Source organism: Ptychodera flava, unplaced genomic scaffold (assembly GCF_041260155.1).
Source record: "Ptychodera flava strain L36383 unplaced genomic scaffold, AS_Pfla_20210202 Scaffold_104__1_contigs__length_263549_pilon, whole genome shotgun sequence".
Taxonomy (NCBI): domain Eukaryota; kingdom Metazoa; phylum Hemichordata; class Enteropneusta; family Ptychoderidae; genus Ptychodera; species Ptychodera flava.
Genome location: NW_027248286.1, coordinates 141,668 through 164,028, shown reverse-complemented (window position 1 = coordinate 164,028; position 22,361 = coordinate 141,668). Strand labels below are relative to the sequence as shown.

Here is a 22,361-nt window from a genome sequence, read left to right as displayed (position 1 = left end):
ATCTTGGTAAGTTTTCATCTTGTGTGTGAATGTGTGAGAGTGTTTATACCAATCAATGTCAACAGTGTGAAAAACTGATATAAGCACAAGAATCAGTGATGCCAGCTAGAGTGTAAACATGAAAAAGTTATGGAAGCTGGCAGGAGAGTGAATGCCATGTTTCTGGTGTAGGGGTAAAAGGGTATGCTGCTGCAAATGCAGAAAGTGGTAACTGGCTACTTTGATGTAATAACTGATCTGGAATAGAACAAGAAATAATTAACTACTAATCGCAAAAATAGTGAAAAGAGGGCGAAAATGACAGCTATAACATGTTTCTGCATAGTAATGTAAATGTTAGAATACACCATGGCAACAATACCTTGCATTGTTTGACCATGGTTAATCATGGTTCTGCCATCATGTTCAACCATGTTTGGTCATGGTCACACAATTTCTCTCGTGTGTAGGACCATGTTTGAACATGGTCTAACATGATCATGCTGGCCAATTCAACCATGATTAATCATGGTAAACCATGGCCACACATTAAACATGGACTTTGACCATGGTTAATCACGGTCTGTTCTGTCCCAATCGAACCATGATTGACCATGATATCATGGCCAAATCTTAACCATGGTCAGCATGTTTTAGCTTGACCATGGTCTCAGACTACCAATGTTTGACCATGGTCTGGACGTGGTGCCATTGCCCAACTATAGTCAATCATGTTTGACCATGGTCAAGACCATGTTCAAACATGGTTATTGACCATGTTTAAATATGTTTCAACCATGATACAGAAAGCGGGGGATCATGAGACTATGACACTTAATGAAACACAAAACATGTTAAGTGTAGCATGTCTGTTAGAAAATGATATAAGATACCATGTATAACATTGGGTTTTTTAAATGTAACAATTTCTACCCTTGACTCTGACACTGCTTCATGTTTGGTGCAACATGTGTACAGGATCTGCTCACTCCTTTCATGAGACCTGACATCACAGCAAAGTCCAACAGTCTGAAATGAGGATACAAAACTTACCTGATGCTGACAAAGACACTTCACTGTTGGATCTAAATGGGTCTGCTGCAGCGCCATCACCAGGTTTTTCATCTTCTTGATCTTCTCCTCCTCATCGTCACTTTGGGCGTCAGAATGTGATCTATTACGAGACATCTTCTCCTCTTCATCCCACACAGCAAGTATCAAATCATGAGTGGTATGAAACTCTCACTAGTTTGATTTATTCGTCGCTTCACCACTTTCTTTACCAGCTCTTTTCCATAACCCATATCCAGAACAACTTGCACCAGGTCAGTCCTCATGACATCATTGACTTGGGGTCGACCTGATGATGAGACTATGACACTTAATGAAACACAAAACATATTAATGTAGCATGTCTGTTAGAAAATGATAACAGATACAGATAACAGATTATGACACTTAATGAAACATTTCACAAAACATGTTAACTGTAGCATATCTGTCAGAAAAATCATAAAGTAAAGTAAAGTAAGCCTTTTTTGAAATTTTATGTATCGCAGTGGGATCTTGATCATAAAGTACAATAAAGGTTTTACAAAATCAATTAATATATCATTTACAACATAATGGTTTTAAAATGTGATCATTTCTATCCATGACTCTAACTGCTACATTGCTTTATATTTGGTGCAACATGTGTACAGGATCTGCTCACTCCTTTCAGGAGACCTGACATCACTTTGTGATTTCAATAATATCAAATGTCCATGTAGCTTCCTTTCCAAAATTAGATGGTTCTTTTTTCTGTGCTGGACTTTGTCCTAAAATTGTAGGGACGTGTAGATTTTTGAATACACAAAAGCATGGTTGTGAATATGATTTCAGGATTTCAGAACTATATGTCCACTTCTATTCAACATAACGAACAGGCTTGAAGTCAACCAGTGGGTGTTTGGCTTATTAAAATATTTGGAAGAGTATAAAGATATGACTAAGTATCATTCATATTTACCTTGTCCCCTGCCTGATGCCTGAAATACAAGGTAACAATAAAAGACAAAGAGTTTGTCAGGAATATTAAATGACTATCACATTTTCATCTATTACATAATCATTTTGTATCTTTACCAAAAATGTGGCATTACATTATTCTTGCTATCCTATATAGCTCGTCTTCTGATAAGGGGTCAAACTGCATGACATTCAGTGTTTTTGTTAAGGCCGGTACCCCGGTAAATGTTACCTGGGTTCCCCAGTCATTTTACCGGGGTTCCCCTTGGTATATCAATGCAATCAGATTAGGGGACAGCAGCAATGTTACCGGGGTTCCCAAATAATTTACTGATATTCCCAAACCTTAGCAAAAAGACTGACATTGCCATGCATTGTGGGTGAAAAGTTGACTTCTCACCACGGCAAGGCCGGTTTGAGATAGTGATCCTACAAATGCTTTTAATGCAAATGCAATTGTATTCATGGCTAAAAGTTCTGTTTGTTTGTGAAATAGTGAATCCATGCACCTTGTCATCTTTCTAGGCATTTTTGGTATGAAATTCTCGTGGAACAAAGACCGTTCTATGACTTCTCTAATCTTATGTGTTTTACCTGCAGAATTCTGTCATGTTGAAAACATGGTACCGGTAGATTGCCTGACTTTCATGATGGCAAAATTGTATTTAAGGTACCAAGAATTGTCACTATGACATACCAATAAAAGGTGTACATGTAGGTCAATAGAAAAAAGGTTGCAATTATATTGGTATTGCTTCTTAACTATTTCTTTGAGGCTCTCATTTTGCAGGTTTCATGAAGAGGATATAATTATAATGTGATTGATAGTCAAAGGAAATGTAAACTAATAAATTGAATCAGAAGATACAATTGCTCATATGCAAACAATCTGAATTTCAGTTTGGGAGAAAAATAGGAATTTCTCCATCATCAGGCATGTTGGGTAGAATTTCCAAATAAATGTCCTTGAAAATGGCAGAAAGTTAACAAATCAGTCTGGCAAAACAATGCATGTGACGCTATTTTAAAAACTATAAAAATATAGTGAATATAGTGTTCATCTTGCTATCTTCCATTTGTTTGAAGCTAAATTTTGAAAAAGCACCACATGTAAATCAGTGAACAGACCTGTGGATTGGAACTTGGTACACGGGGATATCTAGAAGTCACATAGTTGACAAAGGCACTTCCCCTCTCTGTCAAAATGTATTCACATTTTGGAAACCATCTTGCGTGTTCAGTCCAAGGTTTCATCTGCTGGTTCCCAATTTCTAAGTCCACCATCACAATGAAAACACTTGACGTTGTCTTTGATTCCTGCAGCAATCAAAAGTTGCACCTTGAATACACAACTTTATATTTAAAAAATAGTGGCAATGCCACTGTTTGCTCCCATATAGTTATCAAAACAAGCCAACAATTGTATGAAACATGGACATTCATACAGATAGATTGACATACACAGATTGGGAGAGTAATGATATCGGTCCCCTTGTGTGCCTTGACCAATGGAGAGTGATATAGATATATGAAACAACTGGATGTAACGATAAAATAGTTAAATATAGGTCTACAGGCACTGAAGGTGAATATGTTACAGCAAGTTTGATTAGTTTCTTTTCCTATTTCTACTTCTGTGATAATTTTCAAGACGATCAATCTGCAAGGCAAGTTTATGTATCGACATCAGACAAATATGTTATCTTTTACAAGCACACAGAAACCTGTTCTTGGATTTTTCATTTATAATATTTGACAAGACTGAAATATATAACATGCAACCAATGTTTACATTTTACCCATACACCTGATACATGGAGAGATTTCAACATACAATCATCAACTCAGAAACCCTACAGGGAAAAGTAAACATCGTTTTCTTCCAGAACAACTGGTGCATCCACATCTGGAACAATTTACAAACTTAACAGGATGATGACACAAGAGATAAGAAATTTAACTTTGGTGAACTTGACTATTCCTTTAAAATCCTTACCTAACTTGACATCTTAAACTAAAATACACTGCATGGTTAATTGTGCACAAAAATACATCAGGGGTGGACCATTTGATAAAGGGGGTGTCTGGAAGATTGATGAGGTACCGTACATTATCTTTTTCATCCAATCAATTGTACTTTCTTTTTTTCCCACTCTCCCACCTTTTCTTTTTGTCAAACCTTCTCTGGCTGATTTTTTTATTGACATTTGTTCGGAATTTTTTTCAAAATCTGCCAGGAACCCCCTCCCCAGGATATCAAATGGTCCACCCCTTTGTATTGACCATCTTTGCATGAGATATACAATGACCAGATCGTGGGAAGTGTTTAACTATTTACAACCTTGATACTCTAAACATTGAAAAAATTTTTGAACATATTTGTTGGAAACCAAACTGCTAAAATCACCTCAGCTATGTTTTCTTAAATGATATTTTTTAAAGCATTTCAATACCAAATACAGTTTACCACCATATCAAATGCATACTAAATCACCACATTACCCGTACGAAACAGATTTTTTGTGGTAAACATGCTGCAAGCTCTGGGTAAACATACCACGCATACTTTTGTGTGCCACAACTCTCTATCCATCCTGCGCCGATAGTCACCACTAGTGGTGCACTTGTGGTGATTAGCAATCTTTCTCTTGGTATGTCTACCACAAGACTGAAGTAAACAAAGTTGCAGATTGCTTTGTGGTATGTTTGCCATTGAAGGCTTTACGTAAATACAATGGTCACACAGCACAGACTGTGCAGAGTCATGTGTAAGAATTCAAGGCTGACAGGGCAGCCAAATGAACGTGTGTGCCCAGCTGGCTTCTGTAGATGTACCGTATATCATATGCATGAATAAAGAATATACATGTTTGCACTCTAAATTTAATAACAAAATAGTATATTTATTGATTTTTCAAAATGGGGATGTTAAAACGTGAATACATATTTGTAGGACAAATCTTAGTCAGTTTCCAAGAAATTAGGAAATTCACATACAAAAGTACCTGACTCTCCAAATGATACTTCTATACACAGTGACAAGATTTTACGAATCCAGATTACATAATTGAACAATAGCACATATGTAAAGGTGCGGGATCGCTGGATTGCCAAAATAGCTTAATTTGAGCGATTTAGCAGCTATAGGCCCTATGGTGTGATCGAGGCGAGAAAAGTGACGAAGTTGATCTAATAAGACGGGTATTCTGTTGATAACAATGTTGTTTCATACATAGGCCTACACTGTAGGCAGCCACAAAAATCCCATGAAACCATTTTTCCCTGTCCATCGGGAAACGTTTTGAGCCAATGATCTGCACGATAATTCAATGTTAAATTCATCAATTTCATGGCAGCAACGAAAATCTCTCGAAAATCGCCGTAATCCATGAAGGAAAAGAACTTTGCCACAGTTTGGTAGGTAATAATAAGCGGACAGAGCATGTCAGTCACCGCGGTCGGAGAAAACACTCATTCTATTTGTGTCTTTCGACAATTATTTTCCGAAGCCATCATATGATCAGTATAAGCATGGAGGTAGGTATGGTATAAGTTACTATATCGCCGACTTAGAAAGACAAGGGAATTATTAGTCGTATTGCCATCCACTGTACAAATGATTGACATCTCACTCAACCTGCCGTGGACACGTACGTACGTGTCTCCAGAGAAACGCGCCCGAACAAAAATCTAAGAAATTGTTGAACTGGTATGTTGGATTTTTTTGTATCTCACGCCTGTCGTATAGAACACAGTTTTTATCGAAATTGAATTCCCGTATCTCAGGGAAGGCACACTATAAAATAGTGCTAGTATAGTGCCTATGAAGGGTTTGCACGGTTAGCCCCGCGATCGAGGCGCCACTGGCACTGCTGTGCTAACTGCTATGTAATAGGGCCTACATAGTGTGGGGCTTAGTGTTGGGTCGACCGGTCATAGCCACTGGTGCTGTCAATACACTTTTGCTTGGATATAGTCCGTCGAAAGCTGTAAGTTTTCAGTGAATTACTTTTGAATGAATTACTTCTAACAAAACTTCCACTACGATTCATGCTATGTTACGTACGTGTACAGCGATCGCGATTGCAAGGACTTTGTATCGGAAGTAATAGTATCACGCCTGATGACATCATAGATCATGTGAAGACTTCGTTGTGATTGGTCAGATTGGCGTGTCACAGGTCAAATCTCAGCGGCAAATCTGATATCAGAAAGGCAGTTACGACCCTTTTGAATTGCTGAATGCATTGTCGCTGTTTTTTCACTCGACTTTTGACAAAATTTCACTGAAATTTGCCGTTGGACATCACCTTGACAGCTTCGTATACCCTAGCTATGAATGTACAACCTATAGGCAATGTTCAAGACGCGTTAATTTTCATGTCATCGTCGTCACGATCGGCGTGTGGAGATCGGCTTGTGAACAATGGTCACCATTCTTATAACCATGATAACACCCTGAGCTGGCCGAGCTGAGGATCAAGGCGATCGTTTGAATTTCGGTAAGTAAATTTTCGAGTATCCTTCTCTGCAACGTAACGACGAATTTTATCTGTTTTTTGTTCTGTGCAATTCTCGAGTAACACTGTCCAATTGTCTGAATAACTCCCGAGGTTGAACGTTGAGTGAACAGTGTGAAAGGAGTGGCCTTTATCTGTTCATACCGATGTATTGATAGTGTCTATACACTTTGGCGAAGGCACAGTCCTCGGGGACTGTACCCAGGGTGAAACTTTTGCTTATATGTATACAAATTTCCCTCGATGTACGATATAAAACAATGAAAAAACAATACATTTAGGAATGGTTAGGTAAGAATTAAGTTCTTAAACTCTGACCTAGTATCGTTTGTACACGTGTTTCATGTCATGAAATTTGGTATACGTCTATTTATAAGATCATGCTGGACGATGCTGGACGTCTCTGTCTTTGACACTTAAGTTTCTTTTGAAATCTTCATTAATGTATTTTGACATTTGTTCAACGTTACCCGTAAATATTTTGCTGGCATATTATAAGCGAAATCCAAATCAATGATTGATTTACAATATTTCATTGAAGTTCTACATGAAATCTTACAACACAAAACATGCATACAATATTTTCAGTTATCTTTCTGTAGCTGTGGATCACTGGTAGCGTTGTCCCCCCCCCCCCCCCCCCCCATCTAAAAGTAATTTAGATTCACAGATATAGTAGTAAACTAGTTTTCATGTCACATGTAGTCAAAATCACCAAACATAATCACTGGGACTTTTTCCTTTACATTCCTTTTTATTCCATTGCATTTTCTTATTTGTAGCTGGAAGTGACGACATGTCTTTGTGGCAACAGGATGCTGAGAAAAAGCAATGCTGATGACAACTTTACATCACCAATCTCATAAACCAAATTGGTCCCAAAGAGTAACCAAGCTTGCCAAGGCAAATATATAAGTGTAAGTACCGTTTGAAATATCTTTACAAGTTAGTGACTAGGATTCCATTTCATGACATGTGCAAGACTAATTGTGAAAGGTATGCCAGGGCAGTTGCAATTACATGCTGTAGCAGATTGTTCTATTGGCATTTTGTCTACTGTACTGAAATGTACTGGTATATGTGGTTGCATTCATGTTTCTTTTCTTGGTTTTCTTTTTTATTTGTTTTAGCCCTTTCTGCAGTCTACACAAATTAAATCAAGAGATGCGACAATCAACTGGATCAAAAGTAACTGTACCCAAGATATTGTTGGATATGCCAACATTTCGTTATGAATATGCCAAGGACTAGGGGAGATATCCTGTGAAAGAACTGTTGATGACCTTCTGATTTCTTTTGTTTTGTGTCATTTGTTAACATTTCCATCTGCAATAAATGTAAGGTAGGAATTCAATGAAAAACCTGGTAAGATTTTCTTTTGTTTGTGAATGTGTGTGAGTGTTTGTACCTGTGGCTACATTCTGAAACTTTAATACATGAGCACAAGAATGAGTAGCTACAGTGTGAGTGGTCGTGGCAAAGTGTGAAGGGTAGGGGTATGCTACTGGGGGTGGGGCTACCCATAGGGTCAGCTTCAATAGCGGTATGTATACCGTAAATCCTGTTTGTGGCAAGTATACCGCAAAAAAATTCTGCAAAGCCTAAACTTTTGTGGCAAACATACCAGGACATGCTGAGTGTCGTGGTAAGCATACCACAATATGTGCGCCGCAAAATCCATCAACATGCGAAAATCTCAAGCTATGCGTAAGCTTACCACAACATGTTGTGGTAAACTTACCGGGCAATTATGAAGACTTTACCAGAACTGTTCGCCGCAAGGCTATAATTTTCGTAAGGGTATATACGCTTAGTTCCAGTAGGTATAAAATTACCCCCAAAAATCTTAAAAATACAAAATGAAAGATATCCCTGTAAAATTGACATAAAAGTTACCCAAAAAATTCAAATTCCATATTTCAACCTAATTCAATATATTATATTAACATAAACCCTAAGAACCTGTTTACTAAATATCTAGGCAATCAGACTGGTAAATTTTGAGAAACAAACTTTTTGACCAAAAATGAGAATAACTGCCCCCCAAAAATGCAAAATTGCAGATTTAATCCTAATTTCAGTATATCTTATTGACATGAACCGTAGAAACCTGTACACCAAATATAAAAGCTACCAGATAAGTATTTTTAGGAGAACAAATTTTTTGACCAAAAAAAGGCAAAAATTGCCCCCAAAATATAAAGGAACATGACTATTAACTTTCAAAGCGATCAGACGAGCGATTTCAGAGAACAAGATTTTTTGACTAAAAACAGAAAAAAATACCCTAAAAATACAAACATGCAAATTTCACCCAAATTTCTGCACACATAATTTAGAATACCTAAAGGAATCTACATACTAAGTTTCAACCCAATCTGACTGACGCTTACGGAGTTTTAGCCATTTGCAGGATTTTTGCTTTTTTCACCTCATTTGCATATTTTTGGCACTGACATGTTCATTTGAACAAATTCACATCTCCACCCCTAGGTGCACCTGTACACCAAATACTAAGACAGCAGCTGTTGCGGTTTAGGAGTTTTTGATCTGGACGGACTAACAGACATACATACATACATACACAAAGACGCCATTTTGCCACCTTATAAGAATACCTCCCATTTGCATATATACATATGCATATATGAGAGCTAAAAAGAAACAGATCTGAAAAATTAACCAGATATGAACTGATAATGCTCACGTGTTTCATTATATTGCATTTATGTGCAAATTTGAACCTTTGCCACATGTTTGCAACTTAATTGAAAGTGTTATAATCAACATAATGAACAACATTCACCACAGATCAATTCTAAAGGTCATTAAGTATTCAAATATGTGATTAGCTGAAATAAAAATAATTAATTTCTTTGAGTACTGTCATTGTATCACCACTTAATATAGCACGTGTAATTGCCTTTGGTCAAGTCCTTCAAGCTATATATGCCAAACTGAAAGCATATTTGAAATGCAAATTATAAATTAACTGACATGAAAATGTGAAATGACTTTCAATATTGTTATAATCTGGTATAATCATCAATGTACATAGCATATTTTGTCAACTTTCATCAAGTAAATCACAGTATATATCCCAAATTAGGAAAGTTCATTATTAAATATGCAAATAAGGAAGTGACTGAAATGTTCTCATTCAATATGCAAATAAGGAATTGGCTGAAATAAAAATGTTAAATGACTTTCAATAATGTTGTATCATAGTATCTTTAATGTACATAGCAAGTTTCGTCAACTTTGGTCTAGTCAATACAGATAAATATCCCTAATTAAGAAAGTTCATCAAATATGCAAATTAGAAATTGGCTGAAGTAAAAATGCTTAACGACTTTCAATAATGTTGTATTATAGTATCTTAAATATATGTAGCAAGATTCATCAACTTTGGTCAAGTCAATTCATATATCCCTAATTAGAAACATTCATTACATATGCAAATAAGGAATTGGCTGATGAAAAAACTAATTAATGACTTTCAATAATGTTATATCAAAGTATCTTCACTGTACATAGCAAGTTTCATCAACTTGGTCGAGTCAATTCAGATAATATAAGTAATTGGGAAAGTTCATTAAATATGCAAATAAGGAATTGGCTGCTGTAAAATGCTTAATGACTTTCAATAATGTTATATCATAGTATCTTTAATGTACATAGCAAGTTTCATTTATTTTGGTCAAGTCAATTCAAATGTAAATCCCTAATTTCAAAAGTTTATTTCATATGCAAATTGTGATTGGATGAAGTAACCAGAAAGGAACTGATAATGTTCACGTATTTCATTATATATTGCAGTTACGTGTAAATTTGAACCTTTGCCACATGTTTGCAACTTCATTGAAAGTGTTATGATCAACATAATGAATAATACTCACCACAGATTAATTTTAAATCAAAGTATATATCCCCAAGTAGGAAAGTTCATTAAAATATGCAAATTAGGAATTGACTGAAATGTTCTCATTAAATATGCAAATTATGAATTGGCTGAAGTAAAAATGTTAAATGACTTTCAATAATGTCGTATCATAGTATCTTTAATATACAAAGCAGTTCGTCAACTTTGGTCTAGTCAAGACAGATAAATATCCTTAATTAGGAAAATTCATTAAATTTGCAAATACGGAATCGGCTAAAGTAAAAATGCTTAATGACTTTTAATGCTGTATCATAGTATCTTTAATGTACATAGCAAGTTTTGTCAATTTTGTCTAGTCAATACAGATAATATCCCTAATTAGGAAAGTTCATTATATATGCAAATTAGGAATTGGCTGAAGTAAACGATGACTTTTAATAATGTTGTTTTATAGTATCTTCAATATATGTTGCAAGATTCATCAACTTCGGTCGAATCAATTCAGATATATATCCCTAATTAGTGAAGTTCATTAAATATGTAAATAAGGAATTGGCTGAAGTAAAACTGCTTAATGATTTTCAATAATGTTGTATCATAGTATCTCCAATGTACATGGCAAGTTTCATCAACTTTGGTAAAGTCCATTCAGATTTATATATCTAATTAGGAAAGTTTATTAAATATGCAAATAAGTATTTGGCTGAAGTAGAACTGCTTAATGACTTTCAACAATGTTATATCATAGTATCTTCAATGTACATAGCAAGTTTCATCAATTTTGGCACAGTCTATACAGATCTAATTAGGAAAGTTGATTAAATATGCAAATAAGTATTTGGCTGAAGTAAAAATGCTTAATGAATTTCAACAATGTTATATCATAGTATCTTTAATGTACATAGCAAGTTTCATCAATTTTGGTCAAGTCAATTCAAATAAATATCCCTAATTCCAAAAGTTCATTAAATATGCAAATTAAGAGTTTGATGAAGTAAGAATGCTTAATAACTTTCAATAATGTTAAATCATAGTATCTTCAATATACATACCAAGTTTTGTCAATTTTGATCAAGTCAAATCAGATATATATCCCTAATTATGAAAGTTCATTAAATATGCAAATTATCCATTATCTTTTATGTCACCCCTTAATATCTTTCACAGCTGATATATCTTGGTGTGATCAACATTTGTAGCAAATCTCATCAAATTTTGTGCAATCGTTGTCAATATATATCCGTTTTTTCTAAAATCATTAATTATGCAAATGAGCAAAAAGTAAGCAAGCCACGCCCACCAAAAACTAATTAGTTCTTGCCATTTGCAAACTGAATCTATATACCAGATTTGAGTCTGATCTGATGAGCCGTTTTTGAGATATTGAGCCCATAGACAGACAGACACACAGACAGCCAGCCAGACAGACACACAGACAGACAGACATCGCTGCGAATATGCTCACGTGTGTCAACACATGAGCAAGTAATATTCACTACAGATTAATTCTAAAGCCAAGTATATATCTCCAATCAGGAAAGTTCATTAAAATATGAAAATTAGGAATTGACTGAAATGTTCTCATTAAAATGCAAATTAGGAATTGGCTGAAGTGAAATGTGAAATGACTTTTAATAATGTTGTATCATAATATCTTTAATGTAAAAAGCAATTCGTCAACTTTGGTCTAGTCAAGACATATAAATACCCTTAATTAGGAAGTTCATTAAACTTACAAATAAGGAATTGGCTAAAGTAAAAATGCTTAATGACTTTCAAAAATGTAAGATCATAGTATCTTTAATGTACATAGCAAGTTTCATCAATTTTGGTCAAGTCATTTCATATAAATATCCCTAATTTCAAAAGTTCATTAAATATGCAAATTAAGAGTTTGATGAAGTAAAAATGCTTAATGACTTCAAATAATGTTAAATCATAGTATCTTCAATATACAAACCAAGTTTTGTCAATTTTGATCAAGTCAAATCAGATATATACCCCTAATGAGGAAATTTCATTAAATATGCAAATTATCCATTATCTTTTATGTCACCCCTTAATATCTTTCACAGCTGATATATCTTGGTGTGATCAACATTTGTAGCAAATCTCATCAAATTGTGTGCAGTCGTTGTCAATATATATCTGTTTTTTTCTAATATCATTAATTATGCAAATTAGCAAAAAGTAAACAAGCTAAACCCACCAAAAACTAATCAGTTCTTGCCATTTGCAAACTGAATCTATGTACCAGATTTGATTCTGATCTGATGAGCTGTTTTTGAGATATCGAGCACACAGACAGACAGACATCGCTGCGACATACGCTCATGTGTGTTAACATGTGAGCAAATAAAATTCGGTGTTCTGCATGATTTGATTATGAACACTTCTTTTCATATGTCGCAATTTGCTTATGGAACTAAAATATTTACAGAGATTGCCAGTGTAGAAGGTCACAGCCAAAATCTCAATATTCTTGCACTTTGTTGCACTCTGATCTGATTCTGATCTGATGAGCCATTTTTGAGATATCAAGCACACAGACAGACAGACACACACAGACAGACAGACATCACTGCGACATATGTTCACGTGTGTGAAACGTGAGCAAAAAATGCTTAATGACTTTCGAGAATATTTTATCATAGTATCTTCAATATATGTAGTTAATATCATTAACGTTGGTCTAGTCAATTCAGATATATATCCCCAATTAGGAAAGTTCATTAATTATGCATATTAGGATTGGCTAAAATAAAAATGCTTAATAACTTTCAATAATGTTAATATGATAGTATCTTTAATATACATAACAAGTTTCGTCAATTTTAACCTAGCCAATTCAGATTTATACCCTAATTAGGAAAGTTCATTAAATATGCAAATTAGCAATTATCTTTCATGTCAACCCTTAATATCTTTCACGGCTGATACATTTTGGTGTGATCAACATTTGTAGCAAATCTCATCAGATTGTGTTCAGTCATTCTCAATGTATATCCGTTTTTTCTAAAATCATTGATTATGCAAATGAGCAAAAAGTAAGCAAGCCACACCCGCCAAAAATCTAATCAACTCTTGCCATTTGCAAACTGAATCTATGTACCAGATTTGATTCTGATCTGATGAGCCGTTTCTGAGATATCGAGCACACAGACAGACAGACAGACAGACAGACAGAGATCGCTGCGACATATGCTCATGTGTGTGAACATGTGAGCAAATAAAATTCGGTGTTCTGCATGATTTGATTATAAACACTTCTTTTCATATGTCGCAATTTGCTTGTAAACAATTGTATGGAACTAAAATATTTACAGAGATTGCCAGTGTAGAAGGTCACAGCCAAAATTTGAACAATCTTGCACTGTATTGCACTACCTTTCTTAAGGTGGAGGATGCAGAAATGTGGTTTTAGAACCCTTCTTTTCCTAGGTGAGCAAGTACAGCAGGTTGCCCGTTCAAATACTCTGGAAAAGAAACTAATTTTACATCTCCAGAGGCAAATAAATTTATGTACAAAGACGAGTGTGGCCTCCTAGTCAATATGATGCACCATGATGCACACAAATTGCCTGTAACACAAGCAAATTTTTGGTTCACATGTAACATTGGTTTCATTAAATGGTTTACATGGCTTGATACAAAGGAATTTCCACAGTTCCTCAGACTAATGCAAAGTTTCTGGAAATGAATGTTTGTTAATACAGGGCACACTGACAATAACTATATTTTTAAACCCTGAAATTCTCTCCCTTTGATTCTATCTTTCTCCTGTGTTTTCTCCTGCATACCGGTACACACGGAGTGAAATGGCCAACCCTCATGCTGCAGCATTGTCCTTGTTACTTATCCAACCAATTATACAACTTGGCAACCAAATCAAAATGCTACAAATCTATTCTACACATTGTTACAACCATGCAAAGTACCCTTAATATCTGTCCCTTGGTAAACAATAACAAAATCCAATAGGTGCAACAGCAAACCAATACTTTTCATGCTATATTTGACACCAAAACATAAAATTAATCTTTTCTTTTCCTTACCAGTGTAGTAAAATCCAGCTCTGCATAATTCTTGTGATGATACAATATCAGAAGATGGCCAATGGTTGAAGTAGCCATGCGTTTATCCTCATCGGCATATTCAGGATGTCTGTGCTGACTCTGGGTTTGAGATCTTTGTGGGGCAGCAGTGTTACTTGCACCATAAACATTCCGTGGCGGTTGATTTTGCTGCTGGTTCTGAAAATTCTCCACCCTGTTTGGATCTCGTGAAGTCTGCTTGACTGGAGTATCATCAACATTGCCCTGCCTTGTCACCAATCTCATCGGCTCATTTCCCACATCTTCCCCTCTAACAAACGGACACGATGGAAAGTATTTCCTGTGTTCATTCATTGCTGAGTCACCAGGCCGCCAGTTCTTCAAAATACCATAGCAACAAAAACACTGCACTCTGTCATCTGATCCACAGTAGTAAAATCCTGCCTTTGCCAAATCTTCTGGTAAAACAGGTGCATTCTTTGGCCAGTAGATGAAAGTTAACAATCTTTTGTATTCACTTTTAAGAACTCTGTTAGCTTCTATGAATTGAGGATCGTCTTCCACGTTGAAAATTGAGCTGTCATCATCGTCGTCATCATCATCATCATTCTGCTTTTTCTTACCTTTTTTCTTCTTCCCTTTCTTTTTCTTTCCCTTTTTCCCCCCTGAATTTTCCTTGGCACCACCCTTCCCCTTGTCATCATCCTCATTTTCTTTTTGAGATGAGCTAACATTTAGTTGTGCAAATCTGCTCATATCTTTAATCAGTGGATCGTTTCTACTATCTGTACCTTTGACAAATGCACAATTTGGAAATAATGATTTGTGTTCTCCCATGGCCGTATCTCCATATTCCCAGTCTTTCATTTGACCTTCACATGAGAAGCACTGCACAACATCATCTTTTCCTGTATAAAAAAGACCTGCTCTGGCTAATGCACTTGGATTAACTGGTGCAGAATGTGGCCATGACTTGTATGATGCTAATCTCACAGCTTCTGATCCCATATCAACTACAACTTTAAATTCAGCAGCTCCATTCATAGATGTGCATGTTTCGCCCTCTTTCCCATCACTACCTCCTACTGCCCCCCAAACTACTTCATTACCACTACCAAGTTGCACAGCATCTGCTGAGTTGTACCCATCAGCATTTGACGCGGCCATCATGTGAATATCTCCACTATGAAAATCTGATAAATTACTTGAACCCAACACTTGACAGGTTTCTTTTCCTCCTAGATCTATATCAATATGATTTTAACAATTTGTAATGTTATTTGAAGCTGAAACTTAGTTGTCAGACAGCAACAAGAGTAGAAATATAAGGTTAAATGAAATATAGGATAATATGATTACAAAACTAGCAACTACTTAACGAATGGCCAATCCCTTTGATCGAAATATTATTTAGTCAGTTCAACTTATCACTGACTAAAATTAAACTGTACTCAAGTGTCACTATGTCACTGTACACACTAAAGTCAACCAACCAGATTCCCCGACCTGAGGAGAGAAAAAGGAAGGAAAGTGCATTCTGTAAAAGTGCATGAGCTTTAAAAATGTAATATAGTATACTTCCTTAAATGATAAAGTTATGTTTAAGTTCCCTGACTTATAAGAATCCATCTGTGAATTTTATTTTCAACATTAGATATTTGTTGACCAGTCTACTTAAAAGTTTTACCTTATAAAACACATTACTGTGAATGGTGAAAAACTTCTTGTCAACAATATTTCAAATGTTGCCACAGAAATAAAGGAGTACGTGAAGGGTGCATTGCTGATATTGTATTACTCAATAGAGAAACTTTAATAGATATGCTGAAAGTTGCCTTTATAATTTAAAGCTATCACAAAAGTCACTTACTTTCGTATCTTGAGAAACTTCAAAAACCTTCTTTGGAATTTCTATTGAAACTTGCACAACTGGTAGGATAGCGTAAACTCTTGTCCCTTGCTTTGTGATGATTACAAAAAGGGGGATCTAAAAATTTGAAAAAATGGCACATTTAATTTTGAAGAAGTGGTTGATTTATGTACTATCCATCTAAAAATCATGCCAAAGGAAGTTGTTCTTCCAGTTGAACAACATGTGAAAATATCAGAAATGTTCACTTCATTTAGAAAGCTTTGCATTCAGAGCATTCTGACATTGATAGAAGAAGGGCCATTAATTAAATTAGTTTATTGAGTGGTAATCCATCTGTTTTTCTAGTCTGCATATCAGACATTCTATCAACTTTGTTGAAACTTGAAGATTATGGCCATCTTTGGCAAGTACTGAAATCAATGAGCAAGTACTGACTGAGTTTAGAATTATTTTGACTTGACAGTTTTTATGAATTATTTACTAATTTATGCATTATTTATCAGTTCACTTTGAATAATCCAGAATTTGCATCAAGTAGGAATATTTCTACCAAATTTTGAATATCTACAGCCAGAACTTTGTGAGTTTTCAATTTTTCACCATTTTCACATTTATTTGGTCATTTCAGTATCAGTCATTTTTCCAGCTTTTAATTAAAGTAACATGAACCTAGATGCCTCTAAGAACACTTCTGACAAGTAAAGTCTAAAATAACCCGCCAATGATACAGTGTCGCTCACATTTGATCGGAATTGGTACATACTAGTATGGGTACCAAAGATCAACAATGAATGTTGTTCAGTGCAGCAAAATTCTACATTGATGTTAGGACAATGATTTCTGCACAGTACAACCACAAAAACATAGGGACAAAGTCCCTGAAGCTACTATAGACATGGATACAAATAAATTAAGTATTTCCTGACTGTATGAAATTATCTCACTAAGGTCATCCTAGGGACTTGTAAACCAAATATTAAAGCTGGTCTGACCAGTGGTTTTGAAAAAACCAAGCGACTCAACAATTGACAGAGCTCTGCTGTGTTATGTAGAGAATAACCTTTTGTGACACATGTATTGATGAAGAAGGTGGATATCTTTAATAGCTCATTTCAGGATGGCCTGACCAAAAATGGAAAAAAATTCTGTGAAAATACAGATTTGCATATTTCATCACAATTTTAACAAATTTAAGTTGGGTTATCCCAAAGCTGTCTGACCAGTGGTTATGAAGAAGAAGATTTTTTACCAAAAATGCCTTTTTTGGCGCTAATTTGCATATTTTCAACAATATCAAAAAATTAATAAAAATAGTTTCTCAAAATCATATTTTATCCACACAACAAATATCAAATCAGTAAGTACTGCAGTTCTCAAGATATTTGAGTGGAAGGACGCCTCACAAACGGACATGCATACATACATGCATACAGACTGACGGTGGACGCCTGACGGATACCCATCCCAATAGCTTCTATAGACTATATTAGTCTATAGTAGCTAATAAGGGAGAGTTAATTACATTCTAATTAAAGTAAACAAGACTTCTTAAATCAAGATTTACGTCATAAAAAATCAGCATATCTGTCAGGTTATAAAGAATTTGAGCTGGTTATTTTTTAATATCAGTATTTTCATCATATTAACCAAGCACATTTTAACTTTCAAATTAACATTGTAAGTAAGTTCTGTTGAATAAGTTGAGATTGTACGTACTCAGAGAAAGCACACTGAAGAGAAAAATGTTTGAAACTTTAGAAGTTCAAGGTCATCAAAAGCATTATAAGCAATCATGTACACTTTCATTGCACTGTTTACACAGATTGCATAATTGCTATAAATAGCACATGTGGAATCTTACAGTCCAGCTTTACCATAAAAACCCTATCACTTTGACCACTCTTTTAATTGACCACTCTATTTTTTTCCTCAAAAAGTATATTAATGTTATTTTATCCTTACCAAGTCAACCATAAATGGAAATTAGAACTTACTCTATCTCTATTTATTTGACCACCCTATCATGACAAACTATTATGAGCAATTTCTTTTAGATAACATACAGGGCACAATAAATGACAGTTCAGAATACATGTATATCAAAGTTAGGATTCAGGAAAGTTGCCTTTACATGTTTTAATCCTCCAAGATGGTAAGCATTTCACTATGAACTGTCAAAAAAAGTTGAACTTTCTGATAATTCCACACTAAATTATTTTGGCTTTGATGATTTCCTGATTAATTCAATTACTTAAAATCATATTAATTATTTTTTTCTGGGTGAATTGATAGGGTTTATACAGTACAAGAATTACATACAATGTAAGTCAACTTTGACCAAAAATGACAAAAAATTCCTTAAAAATACACCTTTGCATATTTCATCACAATTTGAACAAATCTAAGTTGGGTTATCCCTAGGGACCTGTATACCAAATAACAAAGCTGTCTGACCAGCGGTTATGAAGAAGAGATTTTTTACCAAAAACGCCTTTTTTGGCATTAATTTGCCTATTTTCAACAATATCAAAAAATTAAAAAAAAAACAGTTTCTCAAAATCATATTTTTCATCTACACAACAAATATCAAATCAGCAAGTACTGCGGTTCTCAAGATATTTGAGTGGACGGACGCCTCACAAACGGACATACATACATACATACATACATACATACATACATACATACATACATACATGCATACATACCGGTACAGACTGACGCCGGACGCGGGACGGATACCCATCCCAATAGCTTCTATAGACTATAGTCTATAGTAGCTAACAAGAGTGACAAAAGAAAATAACATCTGCAACTTAGGTACTGGAGGTAAACTTTAGAAACATGCATATCTATCAATTTCTATAGTAATGGGACAAGCAGATCCTACATACATAAGCAAAATTAATGTCAATAAAAAAATCAGCCAGAGAAGGCTTGACAAAAAGAAAAGGTAGGAGAGTGTGAGAGTGGGGAAAAATAATGTACAAAAGGATCAGGTAAAAAAATTAATGCTACCTCATCAATCTTCTACACCCCCCCCCCCCCTGCCCGATATCAAATTTTCCACCCCTTGGTATTTACCGTATGGCAGGAAATTAAAATTGGTGAGCTATTTACAACCTTGGGATTTTTCAAATGCTATCAGTGCAGTCATTCAAATGTAAACAGCACTTTTAATTATAGATAGTGAAATGCCTTCCACTGTGGGGGTGATTATGACATCTGGACTTATCCTGGATCCAAATTTCTTATCAGTTCTTGTGTGTCTTACATTGAAAAGTTGCAAAATTGATCTGCAATGAAAAATTAAACATCAGCTTTGTTTTCTGGATCAAATTTCACTTTTGATACCAAATAGGACAAAATTATGTTCAAAGCCTTAAACACTATCCCACAACACATCCTGGGTTGGTATAGGTCTTTAAGGTCACAAACTGAGAACATTACCTAAATTATACAAATTTGGGAGTTTCCTTGAGCAGAAGATTTATCTAACTAATAACATCCTTCAGGACTTTTATACCAAATTACAAAGCTATCAGACAAGTAGTTTTAAAACAAATTTTCTTGACCACAAATGACAAAATCGCCTTAAAAATATGTTTTCTTAAACGAAAATGACAAAATTATCTTAAAAATACAAATTTGCATATTTCAGGACAATTTTCACATATCCAAGTTTTGTCATCCTGGACATCTGTATACCAAATATAAAAGCTGTCTATCCAGCAGTTTTAAAAACAAAAGATTTTTTACAATTTTTTGACCAAAAATAACAAAAATTGCCCCAAAACAGTAATTTTGTCAATTTTGTCATAACTTCAACAAATTAGAAGAGTAACACCCTTGCAAATATCTAACCAAAATTTGAGAGCAATTGGGCCAGCAGTTTCGGAGAAGAAGAATTTTTACTTTAAAATGAGGAAAATAGCCAAAACATTCAGCAAAAATTTAAAATTCAAGGTATCTTCAGGATATACGTAAAACTGTATAAGGTCCACCTAAGGTATTTGCATACTTATATTCAAAGCAATCAAAACAGCGGTTCTTGAGTTATTTATTTTTTACAATTTTCAAATTTTTTTAGCTCATTTGCATAATTTGGTGATGCAAACTTCATTTAAACAAAATCCCATCTATAGCCCAGGATGCATCCCCAAAAACCAAATACCAAGCCAGAAGTGCAGCAGTTGGGGTGTTTTTAATGTTGACGGACATACTGTACGTATGAACATACATACATACACACATACCGGTACATACAGACCCCATCGACTTCAGCTTATACGACTACCTCACGTTGGTATACAAAATGTGAGGTAAAAATGGAACTTTTGAATGTAGAATTAAAAATTTATTTTGCATCATTGCCATACAACTTTGCTTGCAAACATTTAAATTTGCTTCAAACTACTATATTTCAAAACTCTAGGACAGAGTTTTTGAGTCAGTAATTTTTGACAATCTGTCACAAATATATTGCTCATTTTGCATGTCAGTCATTCCACCAACTTTTACTTCAACAGAATTGTGTTTACATATGGGTAAGTAATATTTTTATGCAATTGTTACAAAGCACTTCCTGAGTTTGGACTTTTTCACCATTTTAGTGTACAATTTGTGACCATGTCATGTGATCAATTTTGTTTGATAAACCCAATCTGCATCAAACGTTGGAGCTTTTCATGAACTTCCACAGTCCCTGCACAAGTATTTTCTTAGTTAAAGAATTTTCACCAATATAATAACGGTCTAGGCTTTGGTAGTTCCGGCCTTATATTATTGCTGCATTTATTGAGCTAATGACATTAAGATCTTACAAACTCTATCCTTGACCCAAAATAAATATACACATACAATATGAAGTTGTTTAGTGCTGTCATTTCCAAGAAAACTGAATGGATGGCTACAATAATGTATATACTAAGGCCTAAATAAAAAATATGTGCTGTTCCGATTACCCGATCTACCCAAATTTTATCCCCTGACCCTAGACTTTTTAGAGCTTCGTAAACCCGGAAGTAAAAATAATGATATGAAAAACGTGAAACGCATGAAACTAATTTTAGTTCGATTTTGATACTTTTTGATCTACTTCAATAAAATGCTGTTGAAACAATACCACGCGTAAATTTCCGTACGCTGATTTTGCATATGAAAGCCTATCAGCCAGTTGAGAGTTACGTTCACAAAAGTTCATTGCCCTAGCCCGATAAGGTTTCTGTGTCACGTCATCTCTGCACAATTGAGAAAAGGAGACAAACTGAAGGTTTTGTGCATCATATGAATGTCCATAACACTCTGAAAATAATTCTGATAGCAAAATTGACACGAAAAATTGGACTTAATATTGGACTTTAAGGGTACAGAAACGTGCTCAGTGCAGACTGCACAAGCATTGAAGCAAGCTGTGGTGTCAATGGGCACATCGGCACGGATTTTGAATTCAGTGAACAGACACTGACTCATTTTTCAGAACAAATAAACCCTAATATTATGGCTGGCTGTTGTTAATTTTTATGTTTGAATGTATATTAAGCCCTATGAAAGCAAACTTACAGAATATTGCAAACAAACATACAGAATATTTAAGCATGAGGGAATATGCTACAATTTTTAGGGATATTAAAGCTTATTAATGAGCCGTCCGCCACTCTTAAATAAATTGGTATTCAATTTGAGTGCATTTCATGAGGAAATTGTTCACTGGTAGTTTGTTTGAAAGCATACAAAATGCACATGAGAAATAAAAAAAAAATGAAAAAACTACCTACCCTATTTTTGAAAACCATGTAATCGGAACAGCACAATTTTTTTTTTTGGCCTAACAAACAGACACATGATGGACTACAGACAGATCTACCCCTATAGCTTTTATTTACAATTCATGTAGCTCATTAGAGCAGTTGCATACATAAAGCAAAGTGTATTGTTTATCATACACCACAGATTACTGATGAGAACAGAAACAAAAAGGGTAGGGGGCATAGAAAATCATGTAATGGTGACCTTACTCAGCGAAAAAGAATTACAAGGTA

General features: G+C 34.9%; 1 protein-coding gene across 1 annotated transcript; it reads right to left on the bottom strand.

Annotated features, from left to right (window-relative positions):
• Window positions 1–632: 632 nt before the first annotated feature.
• LOC139126591 (E3 ubiquitin-protein ligase XIAP-like) lies at window positions 633–16,462 on the bottom strand. Its single transcript, XM_070692657.1, has 6 exons — window positions 16,318–16,462; window positions 14,448–15,953; window positions 3,118–3,306; window positions 1,991–2,009; window positions 1,033–1,175; window positions 633–698 (listed from the first exon to the last, which is right to left on the bottom strand). The coding sequence occupies exons 2-6, from the start codon at window positions 15,615–15,617 to the stop codon at window positions 633–635; spliced, it is 1,587 nt and encodes a 528-aa protein (XP_070548758.1). The 5' UTR covers window positions 15,618–15,953; window positions 16,318–16,462.
• Window positions 16,463–22,361: the final 5,899 nt, after the last annotated feature.